General features: G+C 44.7%; 1 protein-coding gene across 7 annotated transcripts in view; it reads left to right on the top strand.

The window, feature by feature from the left end:
• The window catches only part of LOC129170669 (dedicator of cytokinesis protein 7-like), a 29,569-nt gene that overhangs the window by 13,188 nt on the left and 1,789 nt on the right, over positions 1 to 14,592 (top strand). The window contains exons 16-49 of one of the 7 annotated variants that reach the window (XM_054758423.1): positions 356 to 426; positions 556 to 694; positions 2,329 to 2,430; positions 2,528 to 2,614; positions 3,830 to 4,061; positions 4,146 to 4,310; positions 4,419 to 4,591; positions 5,073 to 5,174; positions 5,696 to 5,782; positions 5,996 to 6,091; positions 6,176 to 6,316; positions 7,087 to 7,200; positions 7,277 to 7,447; positions 7,714 to 7,853; positions 7,968 to 8,137; positions 8,259 to 8,410; positions 8,544 to 8,726; positions 8,820 to 8,946; positions 9,026 to 9,110; positions 9,241 to 9,337; positions 9,414 to 9,548; positions 9,679 to 9,831; positions 9,917 to 10,075; positions 10,157 to 10,257; positions 10,324 to 10,516; positions 10,625 to 10,768; positions 10,893 to 11,024; positions 11,111 to 11,125; positions 11,599 to 11,724; positions 11,806 to 11,895; positions 12,792 to 13,028; positions 13,105 to 13,248; positions 13,979 to 14,085; positions 14,163 to 14,336. In XM_054758423.1, the coding sequence (XP_054614398.1) occupies positions 356 to 426; positions 556 to 694; positions 2,329 to 2,430; positions 2,528 to 2,614; positions 3,830 to 4,061; positions 4,146 to 4,310; positions 4,419 to 4,591; positions 5,073 to 5,174; positions 5,696 to 5,782; positions 5,996 to 6,091; positions 6,176 to 6,316; positions 7,087 to 7,200; positions 7,277 to 7,447; positions 7,714 to 7,853; positions 7,968 to 8,137; positions 8,259 to 8,410; positions 8,544 to 8,726; positions 8,820 to 8,946; positions 9,026 to 9,110; positions 9,241 to 9,337; positions 9,414 to 9,548; positions 9,679 to 9,831; positions 9,917 to 10,075; positions 10,157 to 10,257; positions 10,324 to 10,516; positions 10,625 to 10,768; positions 10,893 to 11,024; positions 11,111 to 11,125; positions 11,599 to 11,724; positions 11,806 to 11,895; positions 12,792 to 13,028; positions 13,105 to 13,248; positions 13,979 to 14,085; positions 14,163 to 14,336 (4,544 nt within the window). Of the gene's footprint in view, positions 1 to 355; positions 427 to 555; positions 695 to 2,328; positions 2,431 to 2,527; positions 2,615 to 3,829; positions 4,062 to 4,145; positions 4,311 to 4,415; positions 4,954 to 5,072; positions 5,175 to 5,695; positions 5,783 to 5,995; positions 6,092 to 6,175; positions 6,317 to 7,086; positions 7,201 to 7,276; positions 7,448 to 7,713; positions 7,854 to 7,967; positions 8,138 to 8,258; positions 8,411 to 8,543; positions 8,727 to 8,819; positions 8,947 to 9,025; positions 9,111 to 9,240; positions 9,338 to 9,413; positions 9,549 to 9,678; positions 9,832 to 9,916; positions 10,076 to 10,156; positions 10,258 to 10,323; positions 10,517 to 10,624; positions 10,769 to 10,892; positions 11,025 to 11,110; positions 11,126 to 11,598; positions 11,725 to 11,805; positions 11,896 to 12,791; positions 13,029 to 13,104; positions 13,249 to 13,978; positions 14,086 to 14,162; positions 14,337 to 14,592 lie in introns of those variants that run through there. The other 6 variants (XM_054758422.1, XM_054758424.1, XM_054758426.1 and 3 more) reach the window with 6 other exon arrangements.

The raw sequence follows: 14,592 nt of genomic DNA, 5'->3' as shown, positions 1-14,592 counted from the left end.
AGAAAATTGGAACACTAATAGGTTTTGACAAGGGAGTGATCAAACACACTGGCATGGATTGGCATAGCCTGTGTCAAGCTATCAAAGTAAGACTGTTGAGGTTTTACAGACTAGTGTTGTCGTGGCAATACAGGCTCAAGTGCGTCCCTTGTCGGCGCAATACGGGTGTTGGCAACCCTACGTGACACAGCACACATTCATGTCATGTTTGTGTTGTCATGACATGAATTGTCAAGTTGCCACTGCACGACGATGTTTTTTTTTTTTTTTTTTTTTTTTTTTTTTTTTACAGAAACCGGCCGATAATAATTGGTGGCTCTTTCAAAATGTTTTGCTTTGCTGTGTGTTTGACCAGGTCATCTTTGGGAAATCCAGTTGTGCTGAGTTCATGAAAGAGGCATTCACCCCAATCATTTACCACAACAAGTAAGACCACTGCAGTTCCCTCCTTTCCTGTTTTGTTAAGCTCCTCGCCGCCCCCTTCAGGCTGAATTCCCTTCAGAGTTCCTTCGTTTGATCTGAGTGTTTAACTCTTCGCCCGCCCCCTTCCCTCAGGTCTCCCGAGTTCTACGAGGAGATGAAGCTGAAAATTCCTGCCAACCTCACAGACAACCACCATCTTCTCTTTACTTTTTACCACATCAGCTGCCAAACCAAACAGAACACCCCTCTGGAGACTCCCGTGGGCTACACTGTGAGAAACCTCAAACCCACACTGTTTGACACAGTGGTACTCGCTTAAAGCGGCCCCGTTTATGTCGACAAACTGTCCATGTGGACCAATTTATCAAGTCAGTTGTGTTTTTCTTCTTAAAAATCGGTCCGTCAGGTTAACGTCATCATTAACGCAAAATCAACGTGAAACAACTACAGCAACTACTGCAGACCGGCCAACATGTACGCATTTTTCTTACATGGCATTGATTCTTGATTATGCTTGTACGTGTCGCTGCTCTGCAGGTACCGATTTTGTCGGTTTCAATTTCAAGTTCAGTCTCTGCGCGTAGCTTGACATGCACCTCCCAAAAAATTCTCAATCTGCGGCTGATTGATCGGCTTAGAGCACATTATTTCTTCTCTGTATATGACTCATTCAGAGGGTGGACAGCCCACCTCCGCACACCTTCTCTGATTTCGGATCTACATTTACAAAAAAAAAAAAAAATCCTCTTGTAACGCATCAATTAGTTCCAGCTGCAACAACATTGCCCTGCTCGCTTTAATTACCAACGTTTGCTCATTATGAAGGAAGCTAACAAGCTAAATAGTCAACTACAGTTTTGATGTCACAACACCTGCTCAATTCTGGCAAAGAACTGTAAAAGCAGGGGTGTTCAAAGTGCGGTGCAGGGGCCGTTTGTGGTACATGGCTTATTGGCCCATGGCACATTGCAGAAATAAAATTTAAAAAGACAGCAAAAATTGGGAAAAAGGTCTGTAATGACGACAAGCTGAAATGTTGGTATTAATAACTAATAATAACGCAAATCTGTCTTTAATTATGTACTGTAATCCCTTGTTTGTCGCGGTTAATTGTTTCCAGACCCGGCCGTGAAAAGTGAATTTCTGCAAAGTAGGAGTCCTTATTTATAAATGAAATATTTTCATTAGACTACAAATAATCAGAGAAAATAAGCCATTTAAGACATAAATAAGACTCGTGTTCATGTGTGTTTCAATAAATGTCTTCCAAACGTATGGAGTGGAAGTGACGTTGGGAGTACGGCCACAACAGTACCCTGTCGATGATGATGATGATGATGATTGTTGTCATTTTGCCTGTTGTCAGATAATTCAAACCTTCAATAATTGTTGTTTGACCCTGATCAAGTCTGTTGCGTGTTACTAGTGACACCTAGTGGCCAGTGTAGACTACAGTTCAGCAACGTTCTTTAAACAGTCTTGGAGTTCATTTAGTCATTTTTATGCTTGAAAATGCTTTATTTAGGGCAAGAATATGCAAACATTGCTTAATATGCTTATTTTATTTCTGCCCAATAATAGGCCATAGTCATTGTTTGAAAAAATGCGATAAGAGTGAGGGTGCGATGTTTGAACCGCGAAGTGGCGAGAGACGACTGTATCACGTTTTTAGTTTTTCTTTTACAATAGCAACAAACTGTCATAGGTTCCAAATTCATGTATTATCGCCCATTGTCCTTATGTGTCTGGCCAAACTCACAAGTAAATGTGCACGCAATGACTAGGTTCTGTTTTGGTTATGTCGACAACCTCAGCGGGTCCTCTACATAAACGGCTTCCAGTGTAGCTCCCTCTGTAGCCATTGCCTTCAGTAAAACACTGTGTGTCTTCTCTCCTTGATCGCAGTGGATCCCTCTAATGCAGCATGGCCGACTGCGCACAGGCTCCTTCAGTTTGCCTGTCTCAGTGGAAAAGCCCCCGCCCAGCTACTCTGTGCTAACCCCTGACGTGAGTCAATGAATATCAATGAATGAATATGAATATCACCGCCAGTGCCTAATATGCCATTTGAGTGAGTTAAATGGGTTGCGTGTCACTCCGGCAGGTTCAGCTCCCAGGCATGAAGTGGGTGGATAATCACAAAGGCGTGTTCAACGTGGAGGTGACAGCAACTTCTTCAGTGCACACACAGGTACGCAAACATCTATGCAAATGCGCCTTCCATCCCATCTTACCTATATCTTTTTACCACCCTGCTTCTGTTTTTACTCAGCCCATTAGCATGAAACATGCATGAAGTTTCCCGTCAGCACTTAGTAGGAAGTTGTCAGCACAACTTAGTGGGACTCTTCTTTGAAGACAAGCTGACATGTTATGATGGCTGCTCATTGCCAGCAAATGAGTGTGGGTGTCCCTATTTAGATGTGTTTATTGAAATTGGATCAAAATGAACATTTGCTCTCAGAATCTAAGTCCTGGCAGTGTTTTGTTCTTTCCTCTTTCCACCTCCTACATAAAATATTTGACTAAATCAAACCGAGCTGAAATTAAACTACCCACAGATCTCTGCAGTGTTTTTAACGGGGTAAAAAGTTTAAATATCATTTTGGTTTCGTTTATTTTGTGTATGCTTAAGTGTTAAAGTACATGCTTACACTTGCACAACATCAAGTATTACCGGTAAAACTTGGCATTCTCTTGAATTTTTGGCAATCTAAAACAAAAGTGGGTGAAAGCACAATTAGTGTATTTTCTCCACCTAGTGGTGAACCTGCTAAATTGCCGTTTCCTCGACTACTGTATTTGACAAGCATCCATCCATCAATTTTCTGTGCTGCTCATCCTCAGGGTTGCGGGGTATGCTAGAGCCTATCCCAGCTGACTTTGGGCGAAAGGCGGGGTACACCCTGGACTGGTCGCAGGGCACATATAGACAAACAACCATTTGCAGTCACACCTATGGACAATTTAGAGTCGCCAATAACCTAACATGCATGTTTTTGGAATGTGGGAGGAAACCAGAGTACCCGGAGAAAACACATTTGGGGCGAACATGAAAACTCCACACAGACATGCCTAAGCAGAGAAACCCAGATCTCAGGGCTGTGTGGCAACATGCTAACCACTTGGCCACCGTGCAGCCCATTAGACAGACAAATGTGTAAAAAAATGATGGAGTACTGTGGGCGGGGCACACCTAGGACTGGTCACCAGTCAGTCACATGGCACATATATACAAACAAGCATTCACACTCACATTCACACCGATGGACAATTTAGATTCTCCAATTAGCCAAACATGCATGTTTTTGGGAGTACCTGGGGAAAATCCACACAAGCACGTGGTTCCAAATTAAACTACAATATGGCTGTAATTAACCTTAATGATCATTTGTTTTGAATATAGGACCCCCACCTGGACAAGTTCTTCACTTTAGTGTACGTGCTAGAGGAGTACTCTTTCCCCTTCCGCCTCAAGGACGTCATCATCACCGAGGCCAACATGGAGGGCGAGCTGAAGGCCAGCATGGCCGCGCTGAGGGGTGCCCTGCTGGACACCTGTGTCAGGTTTCTTCACCAGCTGCTCAACAAACTGATTCAGCTCATTGTGTACCCTCCAGTCATCGCAGGCCAAATTGGTGATTGTTTAGTTGATTGCTTGTGACGCAGTGTTGCAATGTATCATCCTGTCGCGGTAATTCATTTTCTGTGTTTGTCCGCAGTAAACCTTGGCCGTGCTGCCTTCGAAGCCATGGCTCTGCTGGTCAACCAGATCCACAAGAATCTGGAAGGGAACCAGGACCAGCACGGGCGCAACAACCTGCTGGCATCCTTCGTCCATTACTGCTTCCGCCTGCCAACTGCTGAGCCAGCGATTCCGCAGCCAAGTAAGCTTAGCAGCATCAAACACACAGCTTGCATCCAAGTAGGGAGAGGGAAAAATAAAGTCATGTCAGCGGACATCAGGCGAGTCACGCGTCTTTTCCTGCCAGCAGCTGGCACTCAGTCCTACGAGGTGCCACTGCAGTACGCCACCTTCTCCAGAGCCACGGGCCGGCCGAGCAGCCTGAACCTGGCTCGCTCTAAGAGTATCAGCAATTCTGACCCCGACTTGGCCAGTACACCACTTTCTCCTGACGAAGAAGTGCAAAGAATCATTGGCAGCAAGGTACCTGGCTTTGATCTGTTACGAGATCAATACTGTACAATTTATTACCAACATTCTAACTGATTTGTTTATTATACATCCTTTGTCTATTTATGACTCATTCTCTCCATGTTTTTAAAGCAATGGCAGAACATAAGGATCAAATTGTTTGTGTCATATTTTCAGTGCCTGTGTTGGGGGATTGATTATCAGTCTTTGTATGTGGCTGTAATTACTGTGCTGCTTTGTCTCAATCCTTTCCATCACATAAAGTTAGCAATTATGTTGAATCAAGTTGTTAAATGTCAGTTCCACTTTGTGCTTCTCTTCCTTTGTGCCTTCAGTCTTGGTTTCCCCCCTCCATGCTGATGTATTTTTCACAGTTTTCACTTTTATGGCAATTATTCACTGTGCCCCTGCCTCTTGCCACACTTTGTGTGTGTGTGTGTGTGTGTGTGTGTGTGTGTGTGTGTGTTTATGCATTTGTGGTGGCTTGTGGCAGGGCATTGATCGCTCCCACTCCTGGGTAAACTCTGCTTATGCCCCCGGGGGCTCCAGATCTGTGCTACGCCGGAACCCAAACTCCAGCTGCGAGCTCAAGCAGGTGCAGAAGCCCTCCCAACCTCCCTCGCCTCCATTGCGGTTTAGCGCTGCACCGATTTTGAGATTTAAGATCACAATTTTACCTCCACAGTGCCACAGTTCACGGACAACAACAGTGTTTTTAAGTTGTTGTTAGACAGCAGAGAGAGGATTTAGGACTCTTTCTCTGAATTGGAACCTCTTGCCAAAACAAACAACTACAGAGCCAAAACACAAGATTGTGATCTTATTTTGATTTGTCATGCAGCCCTTAATCAGGTGGATTACCTCTCAGCAGTCGTTTCCTACCTCTGTCTCTCACAGGTTGCATCCGTCTGCCTTTTACTCTGCATGCTTCATCCTGCCTACATTTTCATCACATAACAAACCATATATGTTGTGTTTGAGGTCTTGCACGCCACCCGGGTAGCCCCATTTGTCCATTTTCACACCCATCTGTACGTGTGTGTGTGTGTGTGTGTGTGTGTGTGTGTGTGTGTATGTATGTATATGTGTGTTCACCTCACCATCACGCCGACTTAGGCAATCGACCGAAGCAACAATCGCATGTCTGCCTTTCTGGACAGTGTGGCCTCATTTTCAGTTCCCTCAAGGCAGATTACCAAGAAGGTAAAATATGCATCAACGCAACTAACATCATCAGATGTTTGTGTTATTAACAATCCTCATCCGTCATTACAAATCTGCTTTTCTGTGTAAGGTAGTGCGAAGACTTATTCATTATTCATCCATTTATGAATAAACATTCAGTTTGTTCTGATTAATGTTTGGCTTCTCAGGTTTCTGATTGTCTCCTTATGTTCTGTGTTGGCCCACATGTAGCTGCTCCATGAAGAGCTGGCTCTGCAGTGGGTCGTGAGCACCAGCAACGTGAGAGAAGCAGCGCTACAGCAGGCCTGGTTCTTCTTCCAGCTCATGGTCTGCAAATATGTTTAGGCTTGTGTCTTTCAAGCAGGACATTTTCAACATAGCTGATGTTGTTTGTGTCCTCTCTCCTCTAAGACAAAAAGCATGGCCCATCATTTATTCCTCACCTCAAAACTGGAGCTTCCCCGGCGACAGCGCTTCCCAGACCGCTTCGTGGACGACATCGCCGCTCTTGTTTGTGCCATCAGTGCAGACATTGCCAGCCGGTACCACAAGGTAGAGAAACGTTACTCCGTAAGGGTGCTTTCAATTAAAACAAATTCTAGTCAGGTTTGCTGCTAGTTTGATTGATAATGGGAGGCGTGTACAGTCTAGTCTTGCACAAATATAACGCGAAATTTGTGCGTGTTAAATTTTGTGCTCGTGCATGTCACCGTGCACACAATGGCTTGCGACGCTATTCCAGAAAGTTAAAAAAAATCTTTTCATAGCTGTCGCCCAGGTGAGGACCAATCAGCAGAAGTTTCATTGACTGACCAATGAGCGGACAGGATGCTATTCATTACTCTCTCACAGGTGAACATGGAGGAAAAAACAAAACACTTGCTGTGTCAGATTTTCCGGAGCTATTTGACATTTGTACACGATAAACACTGGCTGCTTTCCCTCCTCTGATTTACTTTGATACCCCCAAATTCCTGCTACATCTGACAGCCAAACAAAACCGTGGGAGACTCGCTGTGGATGTCAGCACGTCACTTGCAGGTGTAGCTGGCCACAGCCACTCGTTGCCTCCCGTGTGCAAGGTTTGCTCCGCTTTGGCAATGAATTTCACCAATCGCAGTCATTTGGCGCTTCCTGTGTGTGGCAGCCATAACTGACATTATTCGGTCCGCTGACAAAAATGCAAGTGTGAACGCTAACTGAACCACACTCAAGTACACACCGAGCATATTTTTTCATTTTTGGAATACAATTACCGGAATACGAATGTGAATTAAGGACTAATACTGTTTATCATCCACCTTTGCTCTTGTTGCCATCAGGATGTGGAGCTTGTGGAGAGATTAAATAACAGTCTGGCCTTCTTCCTCAATGATTTGCTCTCTCTCATGGACCGAGGCTTTGTGTTCAACCTCATCCGCTCCTACTACAAACAGGTATGCTGCTCCTTGTGTCTTTTTTTTTTTCATCGCGGTTGCAACCCTGTCTTTAGTCGTGTCTCTCGCGCCTCAGATCGGCAGCAAGTTTCACATGACACCGAATCCCACCTCTCTGAACGCTCTGCGGATGGACTTCATACGAATCGTCTGCAGCCACGAGCACTATGTTGTTCTCAACCTGCCATGTTCTACCCTCAGCCCACCAGCTTCACCGTCCCCCTCCACATCCTCCACCACATCACAGGTATCTGGAACAAGAACAATATATGAAAAATGTCCCATGACAAAGACAGTAATGCTCAGTTTTGAGTGACACTGTTAGAGAGCTATTAATTAAACAATTTCATATATAATGCTTATAGTAATGATTGTAGTTAACTGTTTTTCTTGGTATACTTGTAAAAGGAGCATACCATCTCTCACTATGATGTAAGGTACAAACTACAGCCACTATACTAAATATGTTGTTTAAGTATCTTTTATGTCATTATTTTCTTCTTGTGGGAGTAGAGTTCAGCATTTTCCAGTATGGTGCAAGACCAGGGTGTGGCGACCATGTTTGAGCTCTCCGTCCCGTTTCGGCAGCAGCACTTCCTGTCTGGCCTCCTCCTCACTGAGCTCTCTCTCATACTTGATCCAGAAGGAGACGGGTGGGCCGTTATTTGCTGTCTAAACAAAAACTGCTATTTTTATTGTATTGATTGCGACATTAGCATTCCTTTTGTGCTGTGTAAGAAAGACAATGTGTTTGTTTTTGCCCACAGAGTTTTTTTCCTTCATAAAAAAGCCATTAGTGCCGTTCACTCCCTGCTGTGCAGCCATGATTCAGATCCACGCTACGGAGACCCTCAGGTCAGAGCCCACATTGCTCAGCTGTACCTGCCTCTTATCCCCATCGTCATGGAAACCCTGCAGCAGCTCCACGACTTTTCAGGTCAGCACCCGCTTTTTTTTTTTTTTTTCCAGACCTGTCAAAAGCTCTCCACCTCCACAAGATCCACTGTCGATAGTATTGCTCCTGAGAGAGCTTAGTTTCTTTTCTTACTTCTTTGCAGACTCCACTCTGTCTCGAGTGCGCCATGCCCCAGCCCACGCTGACGATGCTGACCTAGACGGTAGCAATACCATCAGTCAGTCTGTTGCCATGGCGATTGCCGGCTCCCCTTTGCATCACACCAAGGCCAACCCGTTTGCACTTCCCACGGTGGTGAGCAGCTGACCCCTCTGCCCATCCGTAATTGTATTATTCCTTTTGTTTGATTTAAAGGCGTGCTCTGAGTTACTACTGTGTGTGTGCGTGTGCGTGCGCGCGCGCGTGCTTGCGTGTGTCTCCTCACCAGGCCGGGCGCCAGGGCAGCTCTCTGTCCGCCGAGTGCAGCCGGACTCTGCTGGTGTGTTTCCTGTGGGTGCTGAAGAATGCAGACGCCGCTCTCCTTGAGCGCTGGGTGTCTGATCTGTCGGTGCAGCAAATCAACCGCCTGCTGGAGCTACTGCATCTCTGTCTCTCCTGCTTTGAGTACAAGGTACACTAAGCAGACGAAGCATGCCTCCACCCCCCACTCTTAATGAGTGATGTCCAGATGCTTCTTGTGTCTGATGGCATGTTGTTGTTGCAGGGGAAGAAGGCTCTGGAGAGGATCAACAGCTTGACGTTTAAGAAGTCGCAGGACATGAAAGCCCGTCTGGAGGAGGCCATTCTCGGTACCATCGGCGCTCGGCAGGAGATGGTGCGCCGTTGCCGAGGTAAAGCGGGCAGTACGGTAAAGCATGCATTTGTGTCAGACGTGTTGCAGTGGTAGTGTGATGTGTTTACGCTTTGCAGAAAGAAGTCCCTACGGCAGCCAGGAGAACGTCAGGTGGAGAAAGAATGTCACTCACTGGAGACAAAACACAGACAGGGTCGACAAGTATGTAGCCTATTGTATGTGTTGTTTGTAGACATTAATGACACAGACTTTTGCATTTAAAACAACAATGAACATATTTTGTTGTAATTACTAGTATTACCATATCCTTTAAAACAATACCTCTAACCAGGACTAAGGCTGAAGTGGAGCAGGAAAGTGTGGTGGATGGAAACCTATCTACAGAGGCATCCCTGGTAGTATTGGACACACTGGAGATTATAGTCAAGGTATATGGAGCTAAGTACCTTTGAGTACCTACAACATTATATTATATTACTGTATTGTTTTAATTTCCCTCTTTAGACTGTGGTGGCATCAGAGCTGAAGGAAAGTGTGCTCGGTGGGGTGCTGAGAGTTCTTCTGCACAGCATGGCAGGCAACCAGAGCGCCCTCTTCCTGCAGCACTGCTTCACTACACAGAGAGCTCTTGTCTTCAAGGTACATTTTCACAAGCGTATTATAGTGCAGTTAAGCAAAATTCTTTTTCTATGCATCTTTATTGTGCAAAAATATTAAGGAATACATCTCAGCCTAAAGATGGCAAGAAGTGATAAGGTTTTGCGTAAAGTTTCCAGAGATGCTGTTTGAGGAGGACACAGAGCTTTGTGCAGACTTGTGCCTGCGTCTGCTGCGCCACTGCAGCAGCAGCATCGCCGCCGTCAGAAGTCACGCCTCCGCCTCCCTTTACTTGCTCATGAGGCAAAACTTTGAGATCGGAAATGTAAGTGTAGATGCTGCCTTTTTGTTTGGTGGCAAAGAAAGCATTTGTGTATAGATTATGTCCAAAGTGTCTTTGTTTGGATCAGAATTTTGCTCGAGTGAAGATGCAGGTGACAATGTCGTTATCCTCACTGGTGGGAACCTCACAAAACTTCAACGAGGAGCATCTCCGCCGGTCGCTCAAGACAATTCTGACTTACGCCGAGGACGATGTGGAGCTTCGTGACACCCCCTTCCCAGAACAGGCATACATGATAACTTTAGAGCATGCATCATGCGATGAAGCAAACCTAACGCTAAAAAAATGTCATGTTGTGCTTTTTCAGGTCCAGGATCTAGTGTTCAACCTGCACATGATTCTTACAGACACTGTGAAGATGAAGGAGCATCAGCAGGATCCTGAGATGCTAATTGACCTTATGTACAGGTGCTTGAATGTGCATACAACTAAAAAAAATCATACTGGTATTTAATATACAGTTTTTGGCATCAGGATTGCAAAGGGCTACCAGAACTCCCCAGACTTGCGCCTCACGTGGCTCCAGAACATGGCGGGGAAGCACTCGGAGAGAGGGAACCACGCTGAGGCCGCCCACTGTTTGGTCCATAGTGCCGCTCTGGTGGCGGAGTATCTCAACATGCTGGAGGATTGCCGCTACCTGCCAATTGGCTGTGTCACCTTTCAGGTAAATGCTTTGAAAACATCCCCTGGAGTAAGTGACATAAATGATACTCAATATCATATGCAAAGCACTGATTCATGCTTGCTCTGTTTTCATGCTTTTCTTCTTCAGAATATTTCCTCCAATGTGCTGGAGGAGTCCGCTGTATCAGATGACATCCTTTCTCCAGAGGAGGAAGGCATTTGTGCTGCAATGTACTTCAGTGAGTCGGGCCTGGTGGGCCTCCTGGAGCAAGCAGCTGCCTCTTTCAACATGGTGCGACTTGCATTCACCGCGCACATGCTGGCTGGCCGCGTGGTCGCACGTCACATGGCTGCGGCATTAACACAGGGAGGCATGTGTGCAACTGTTAATGTTAGATATGCTTTTTAAAACCCAGGCCGCCATGTACGAGGCTATAAATGAAGTGTACAAGATTCTTCTGCCTGTTCATGAAGCCAACAGAGACTTCAAAAAGCTGGCAAGTCTCCACGGGAAGCTGCAGGACGCCTTCATCAAAGTCTATAACCAAGTAAGCTGCAGCAGCCATCTCAGGGTGGTCGGGGAATCCTCTGATTGTTCCTTGTGTCTTCTCATTCTGTTTTGTTTCTTTTACAGAGCTCAGGATGGGAGGTAACTGTGTGATTGTCTGAAATGTGTTCCTATTATATGCAGAATATTTCTGAATGTGTATATTTTAGTTAATCTGAATCAGGATTGCTTTGGCTGGTCATTTGTTTACAATATTTTCTGTCTTCTCCATTGCATGGCCTTGTCCCGCCTATCGTGTGATTGACGGGTGAGTGACATAAGATGCTTTGACTGTTACAAACACATGCACACATACATTATACACTGTCATTTACATACATGGTACACTAATGTATAAGACTTGTGTTTAAAAACATAAGCACACAGCACTTGTAACCTTGCACACACATATACTCAGTATATATACTGTGTACTGTATATATAAATATGTGTGAACAACTACTATACTGAAAGTGTACGGATAATTAAGCTGCCTGAAGATCTGGTGTCATGTATCCCAAATAAATGTCACTCAATCCGCCCTGTTTCCCTCCTCAACACCCCCCAGTGTTCAGAGAATGTTTGGAACTTACTTCCGGGTGGGTTTCTACGGCTCTCGCTTTGGAGACCTGGACGAGCAGGAATTCGTCTACAAGGAGCCGTCAATCACCAAGTTGGCCGAGATTTCCCACAGACTTGAGGCACGTTCACCACTAATAAATCCACTCCAGGTAACTTGTGGAGCCACATTTTTACTAAGCATGAATCTATGCGGTGCACAGGAGTTCTACTCGGAGCGGTTCGGAGATGAGGCGGTCGAAATAATCAAGGACTCCAACCCGGTGGATAAAACCAAACTGGATGCCAACAAGGTAACATGGACTTCTACTAATGGTTGCATCATGGGTGGTTGGCAGGCACAAAAATGCCATACAATATGAAAATATGGCAGGCAGATAAATGTAATCATGCTGTATGTCTACAGCATGAAATAAGCTTTGGGGTTTAACAACAGCACCACCATGTGTGTCAGAAAAATAATAACACAGGTAACATAGGAAGGACATTTTTTTTTCTTTCCACCACTGAAAGAAAAAAAACCCAATGGTAAGTCATAATTATGAGACTAAAAAAAGTCTAAATTATGATATAAAAAGTCATAATTATAACAAAGTCATAATTATGAGATAAGAAAGTTGAAAATATGAGATAAAAAGTCAAAATTATATGATAAAAAGTCAAAATTATATGATAAAAAGTCATGATTATAAGTTGAAGTCGTGAGATAAGTCAAAATTATGATAAAGTTGAAATTATGAGAAGAAAATCATAATTATGAGCGAAAAAGGTGAAATTATCACAAGTCGAAATTCATAAATCATAAGTCGTCATTATGAGCAAAATAGAAATTATGAGACACAAACTGCGCATGTGCTGAGAGCCATGTGACGAAGGCTCCAGTGAAGGTTTTTTTATTTTGTAATTTCAACTTTTTAGCTCATAATTATGACTTTGGGATATTTTTTTCTTTCAGTGGCGGAAACAGGCTTCCATAGGAGGAGGAGTAAAATGGAGTGTCCTATTATTTTTTTTCCATAACTTTTGGTTTCTAGTGGTCCAATAAAACTTTTATGTTTGACAAACTCCACGTATTGTGCCAGCATTGTAATTTATTTTCAATAACATATTTTTTTTGCAGGAATACCCTATTTTCTATTAAGTGTCATTATTTGTGGGAAAAGTGATGTAAACTATGTGCTGTGTTCAGGCCTACCTCCAGATCACCTATGTAGAGCCTTTCTTCGACTCCTATGAGTTCAAAGAAAGGATCACCTACTTTGACAAGAACTACAACCTGCGCACCTTCATGTACTGCACTCCATTCACGCTGGACGGCCGCGCCCATGGGGACCTACATGAGCAGTACAAGCGCAAAACCATCCTCACGGCGTCCCACGCCTTCCCATACATCAAGACACGCATCAACGTCATTCACAAGGAGGAGGTAGTAGCCGCCTACCCCTCTGCTCAGGAGAGGAAAAAAAGGAGACCTTCACTGTTTGGAGTTTGGTGTTTTTTAGATCATTCTCGTGCCCATTGAGGTGGCCATTGAGGACATGCAGAAGAAGACGCAAGAGCTCGCCTTTGCCACAAACCAGGACCCGGCCGACTCCAAGATGCTGCAGATGGTGCTGCAGGGCTGTGTGGGCACCACAGTCAACCAGGTTCCGCTTTTCATCACTGTCTGTTGCAGTGTTTCCCAACATTTACTGAGCCAAGACACATGAACATAGATATAGCAAGTCCCCGGTCTACGTACGAGTTCCGTCTTTATGACTACTATGTAAGTCGAGTTTTAAGGCGATAATTATTATTAAGTCTCAATAATGAGGCCACTGCGCTTCTTAGTTATCACTGTCCATTTCATAGTTGAGGATCCTTGCACATGTTCATAGAAACCATCTTTGGCCTTGATGGTTGGACCGGGCATGCAGCCAGTGTTGATTTCTCCACTTTCTTTTGCATTTTACCATGTCTAATTTCACTTTCCTTTTCTGAGACGCGATGCCACACACTTGGGAGACAAAATGATGGGGAAAAATTAACTAAAAAGAACAAAAGTGACGTCCTTCCTTAGAGTAGCAACGCTTGACTACGTATTCTTCTGCCGCGAGCGCATATAATTTGTGGCCATGCATACGTAACCGTAATAATTTCCGGACCAATTAATTGTAATTGGAGAATTTTCCACGGCACACCTGATGCTCTCTCATGACCAACTAATGTGCCGCGGCACTGTGGTTGGGATCTATTGTGTTTCAAGTGTCAAAAAGCCTGCATCACCCTGGAATGTAAATCCCCTCTCCATGTGGGGCTTATAAAGTCCTGGCTTTAAGTTTTACATTCCTTAGCACATATGTAACCACCAGCCTCCCCCTTCCCTCATTCTCACAGGGCCCCCTGGAGGTGGCGCAGGTCTTTCTCACCGACATTCCCAATGACCCCAAGCTGTTCCGCCATCACAACAAATTGCGTCTGTGCTTTAAAGACTTCGCTAAGAGGTGATGACACTCTCTGCTTCCCGTGTATGTGCCTTGTAAAAACACACACGCACACTCCTCCTCTTGTTTGTGTGCAGGTGTGAGGATGCCCTGAGGAAGAACAAATCTCTGATCGGGCCCGACCAGAAGGAGTACCACAGAGAGCTGGAGAGGAACTACAATAAACTGAAAGAAGCTCTGGGTCCTCTCCTCAACCGCAAGATCCCACAGCTCTACAGAACCCTGCCGACTCCAGCTACACAAACACAGCGGTAATTTGAGACATTTAACACACACACACACACACACACACACACACACACACACAGCTTTTCCACCCCCTTCACACTTAAGAAGAGCCTGGATGTGTCACACTCCAGGAAATGGGGTGACACACCAATATAACAAAGTCAGAAGAATCATTCTCAGCAGCTTCTATTTGACGGTACCAGTGTGTGTTTTTTTTTTTTTAATCTGCTTCTAGAATCATCTGTGTCCTTTTTGGCTAAACCTAAGATAAAACTTTAT

This window comes from Dunckerocampus dactyliophorus, chromosome 18, assembly GCF_027744805.1.
Source record: "Dunckerocampus dactyliophorus isolate RoL2022-P2 chromosome 18, RoL_Ddac_1.1, whole genome shotgun sequence".
NCBI lineage: Eukaryota > Metazoa > Chordata > Actinopteri > Syngnathiformes > Syngnathidae > Dunckerocampus > Dunckerocampus dactyliophorus.
This window is presented reverse-complemented; position numbering and strand designations above follow the sequence as displayed.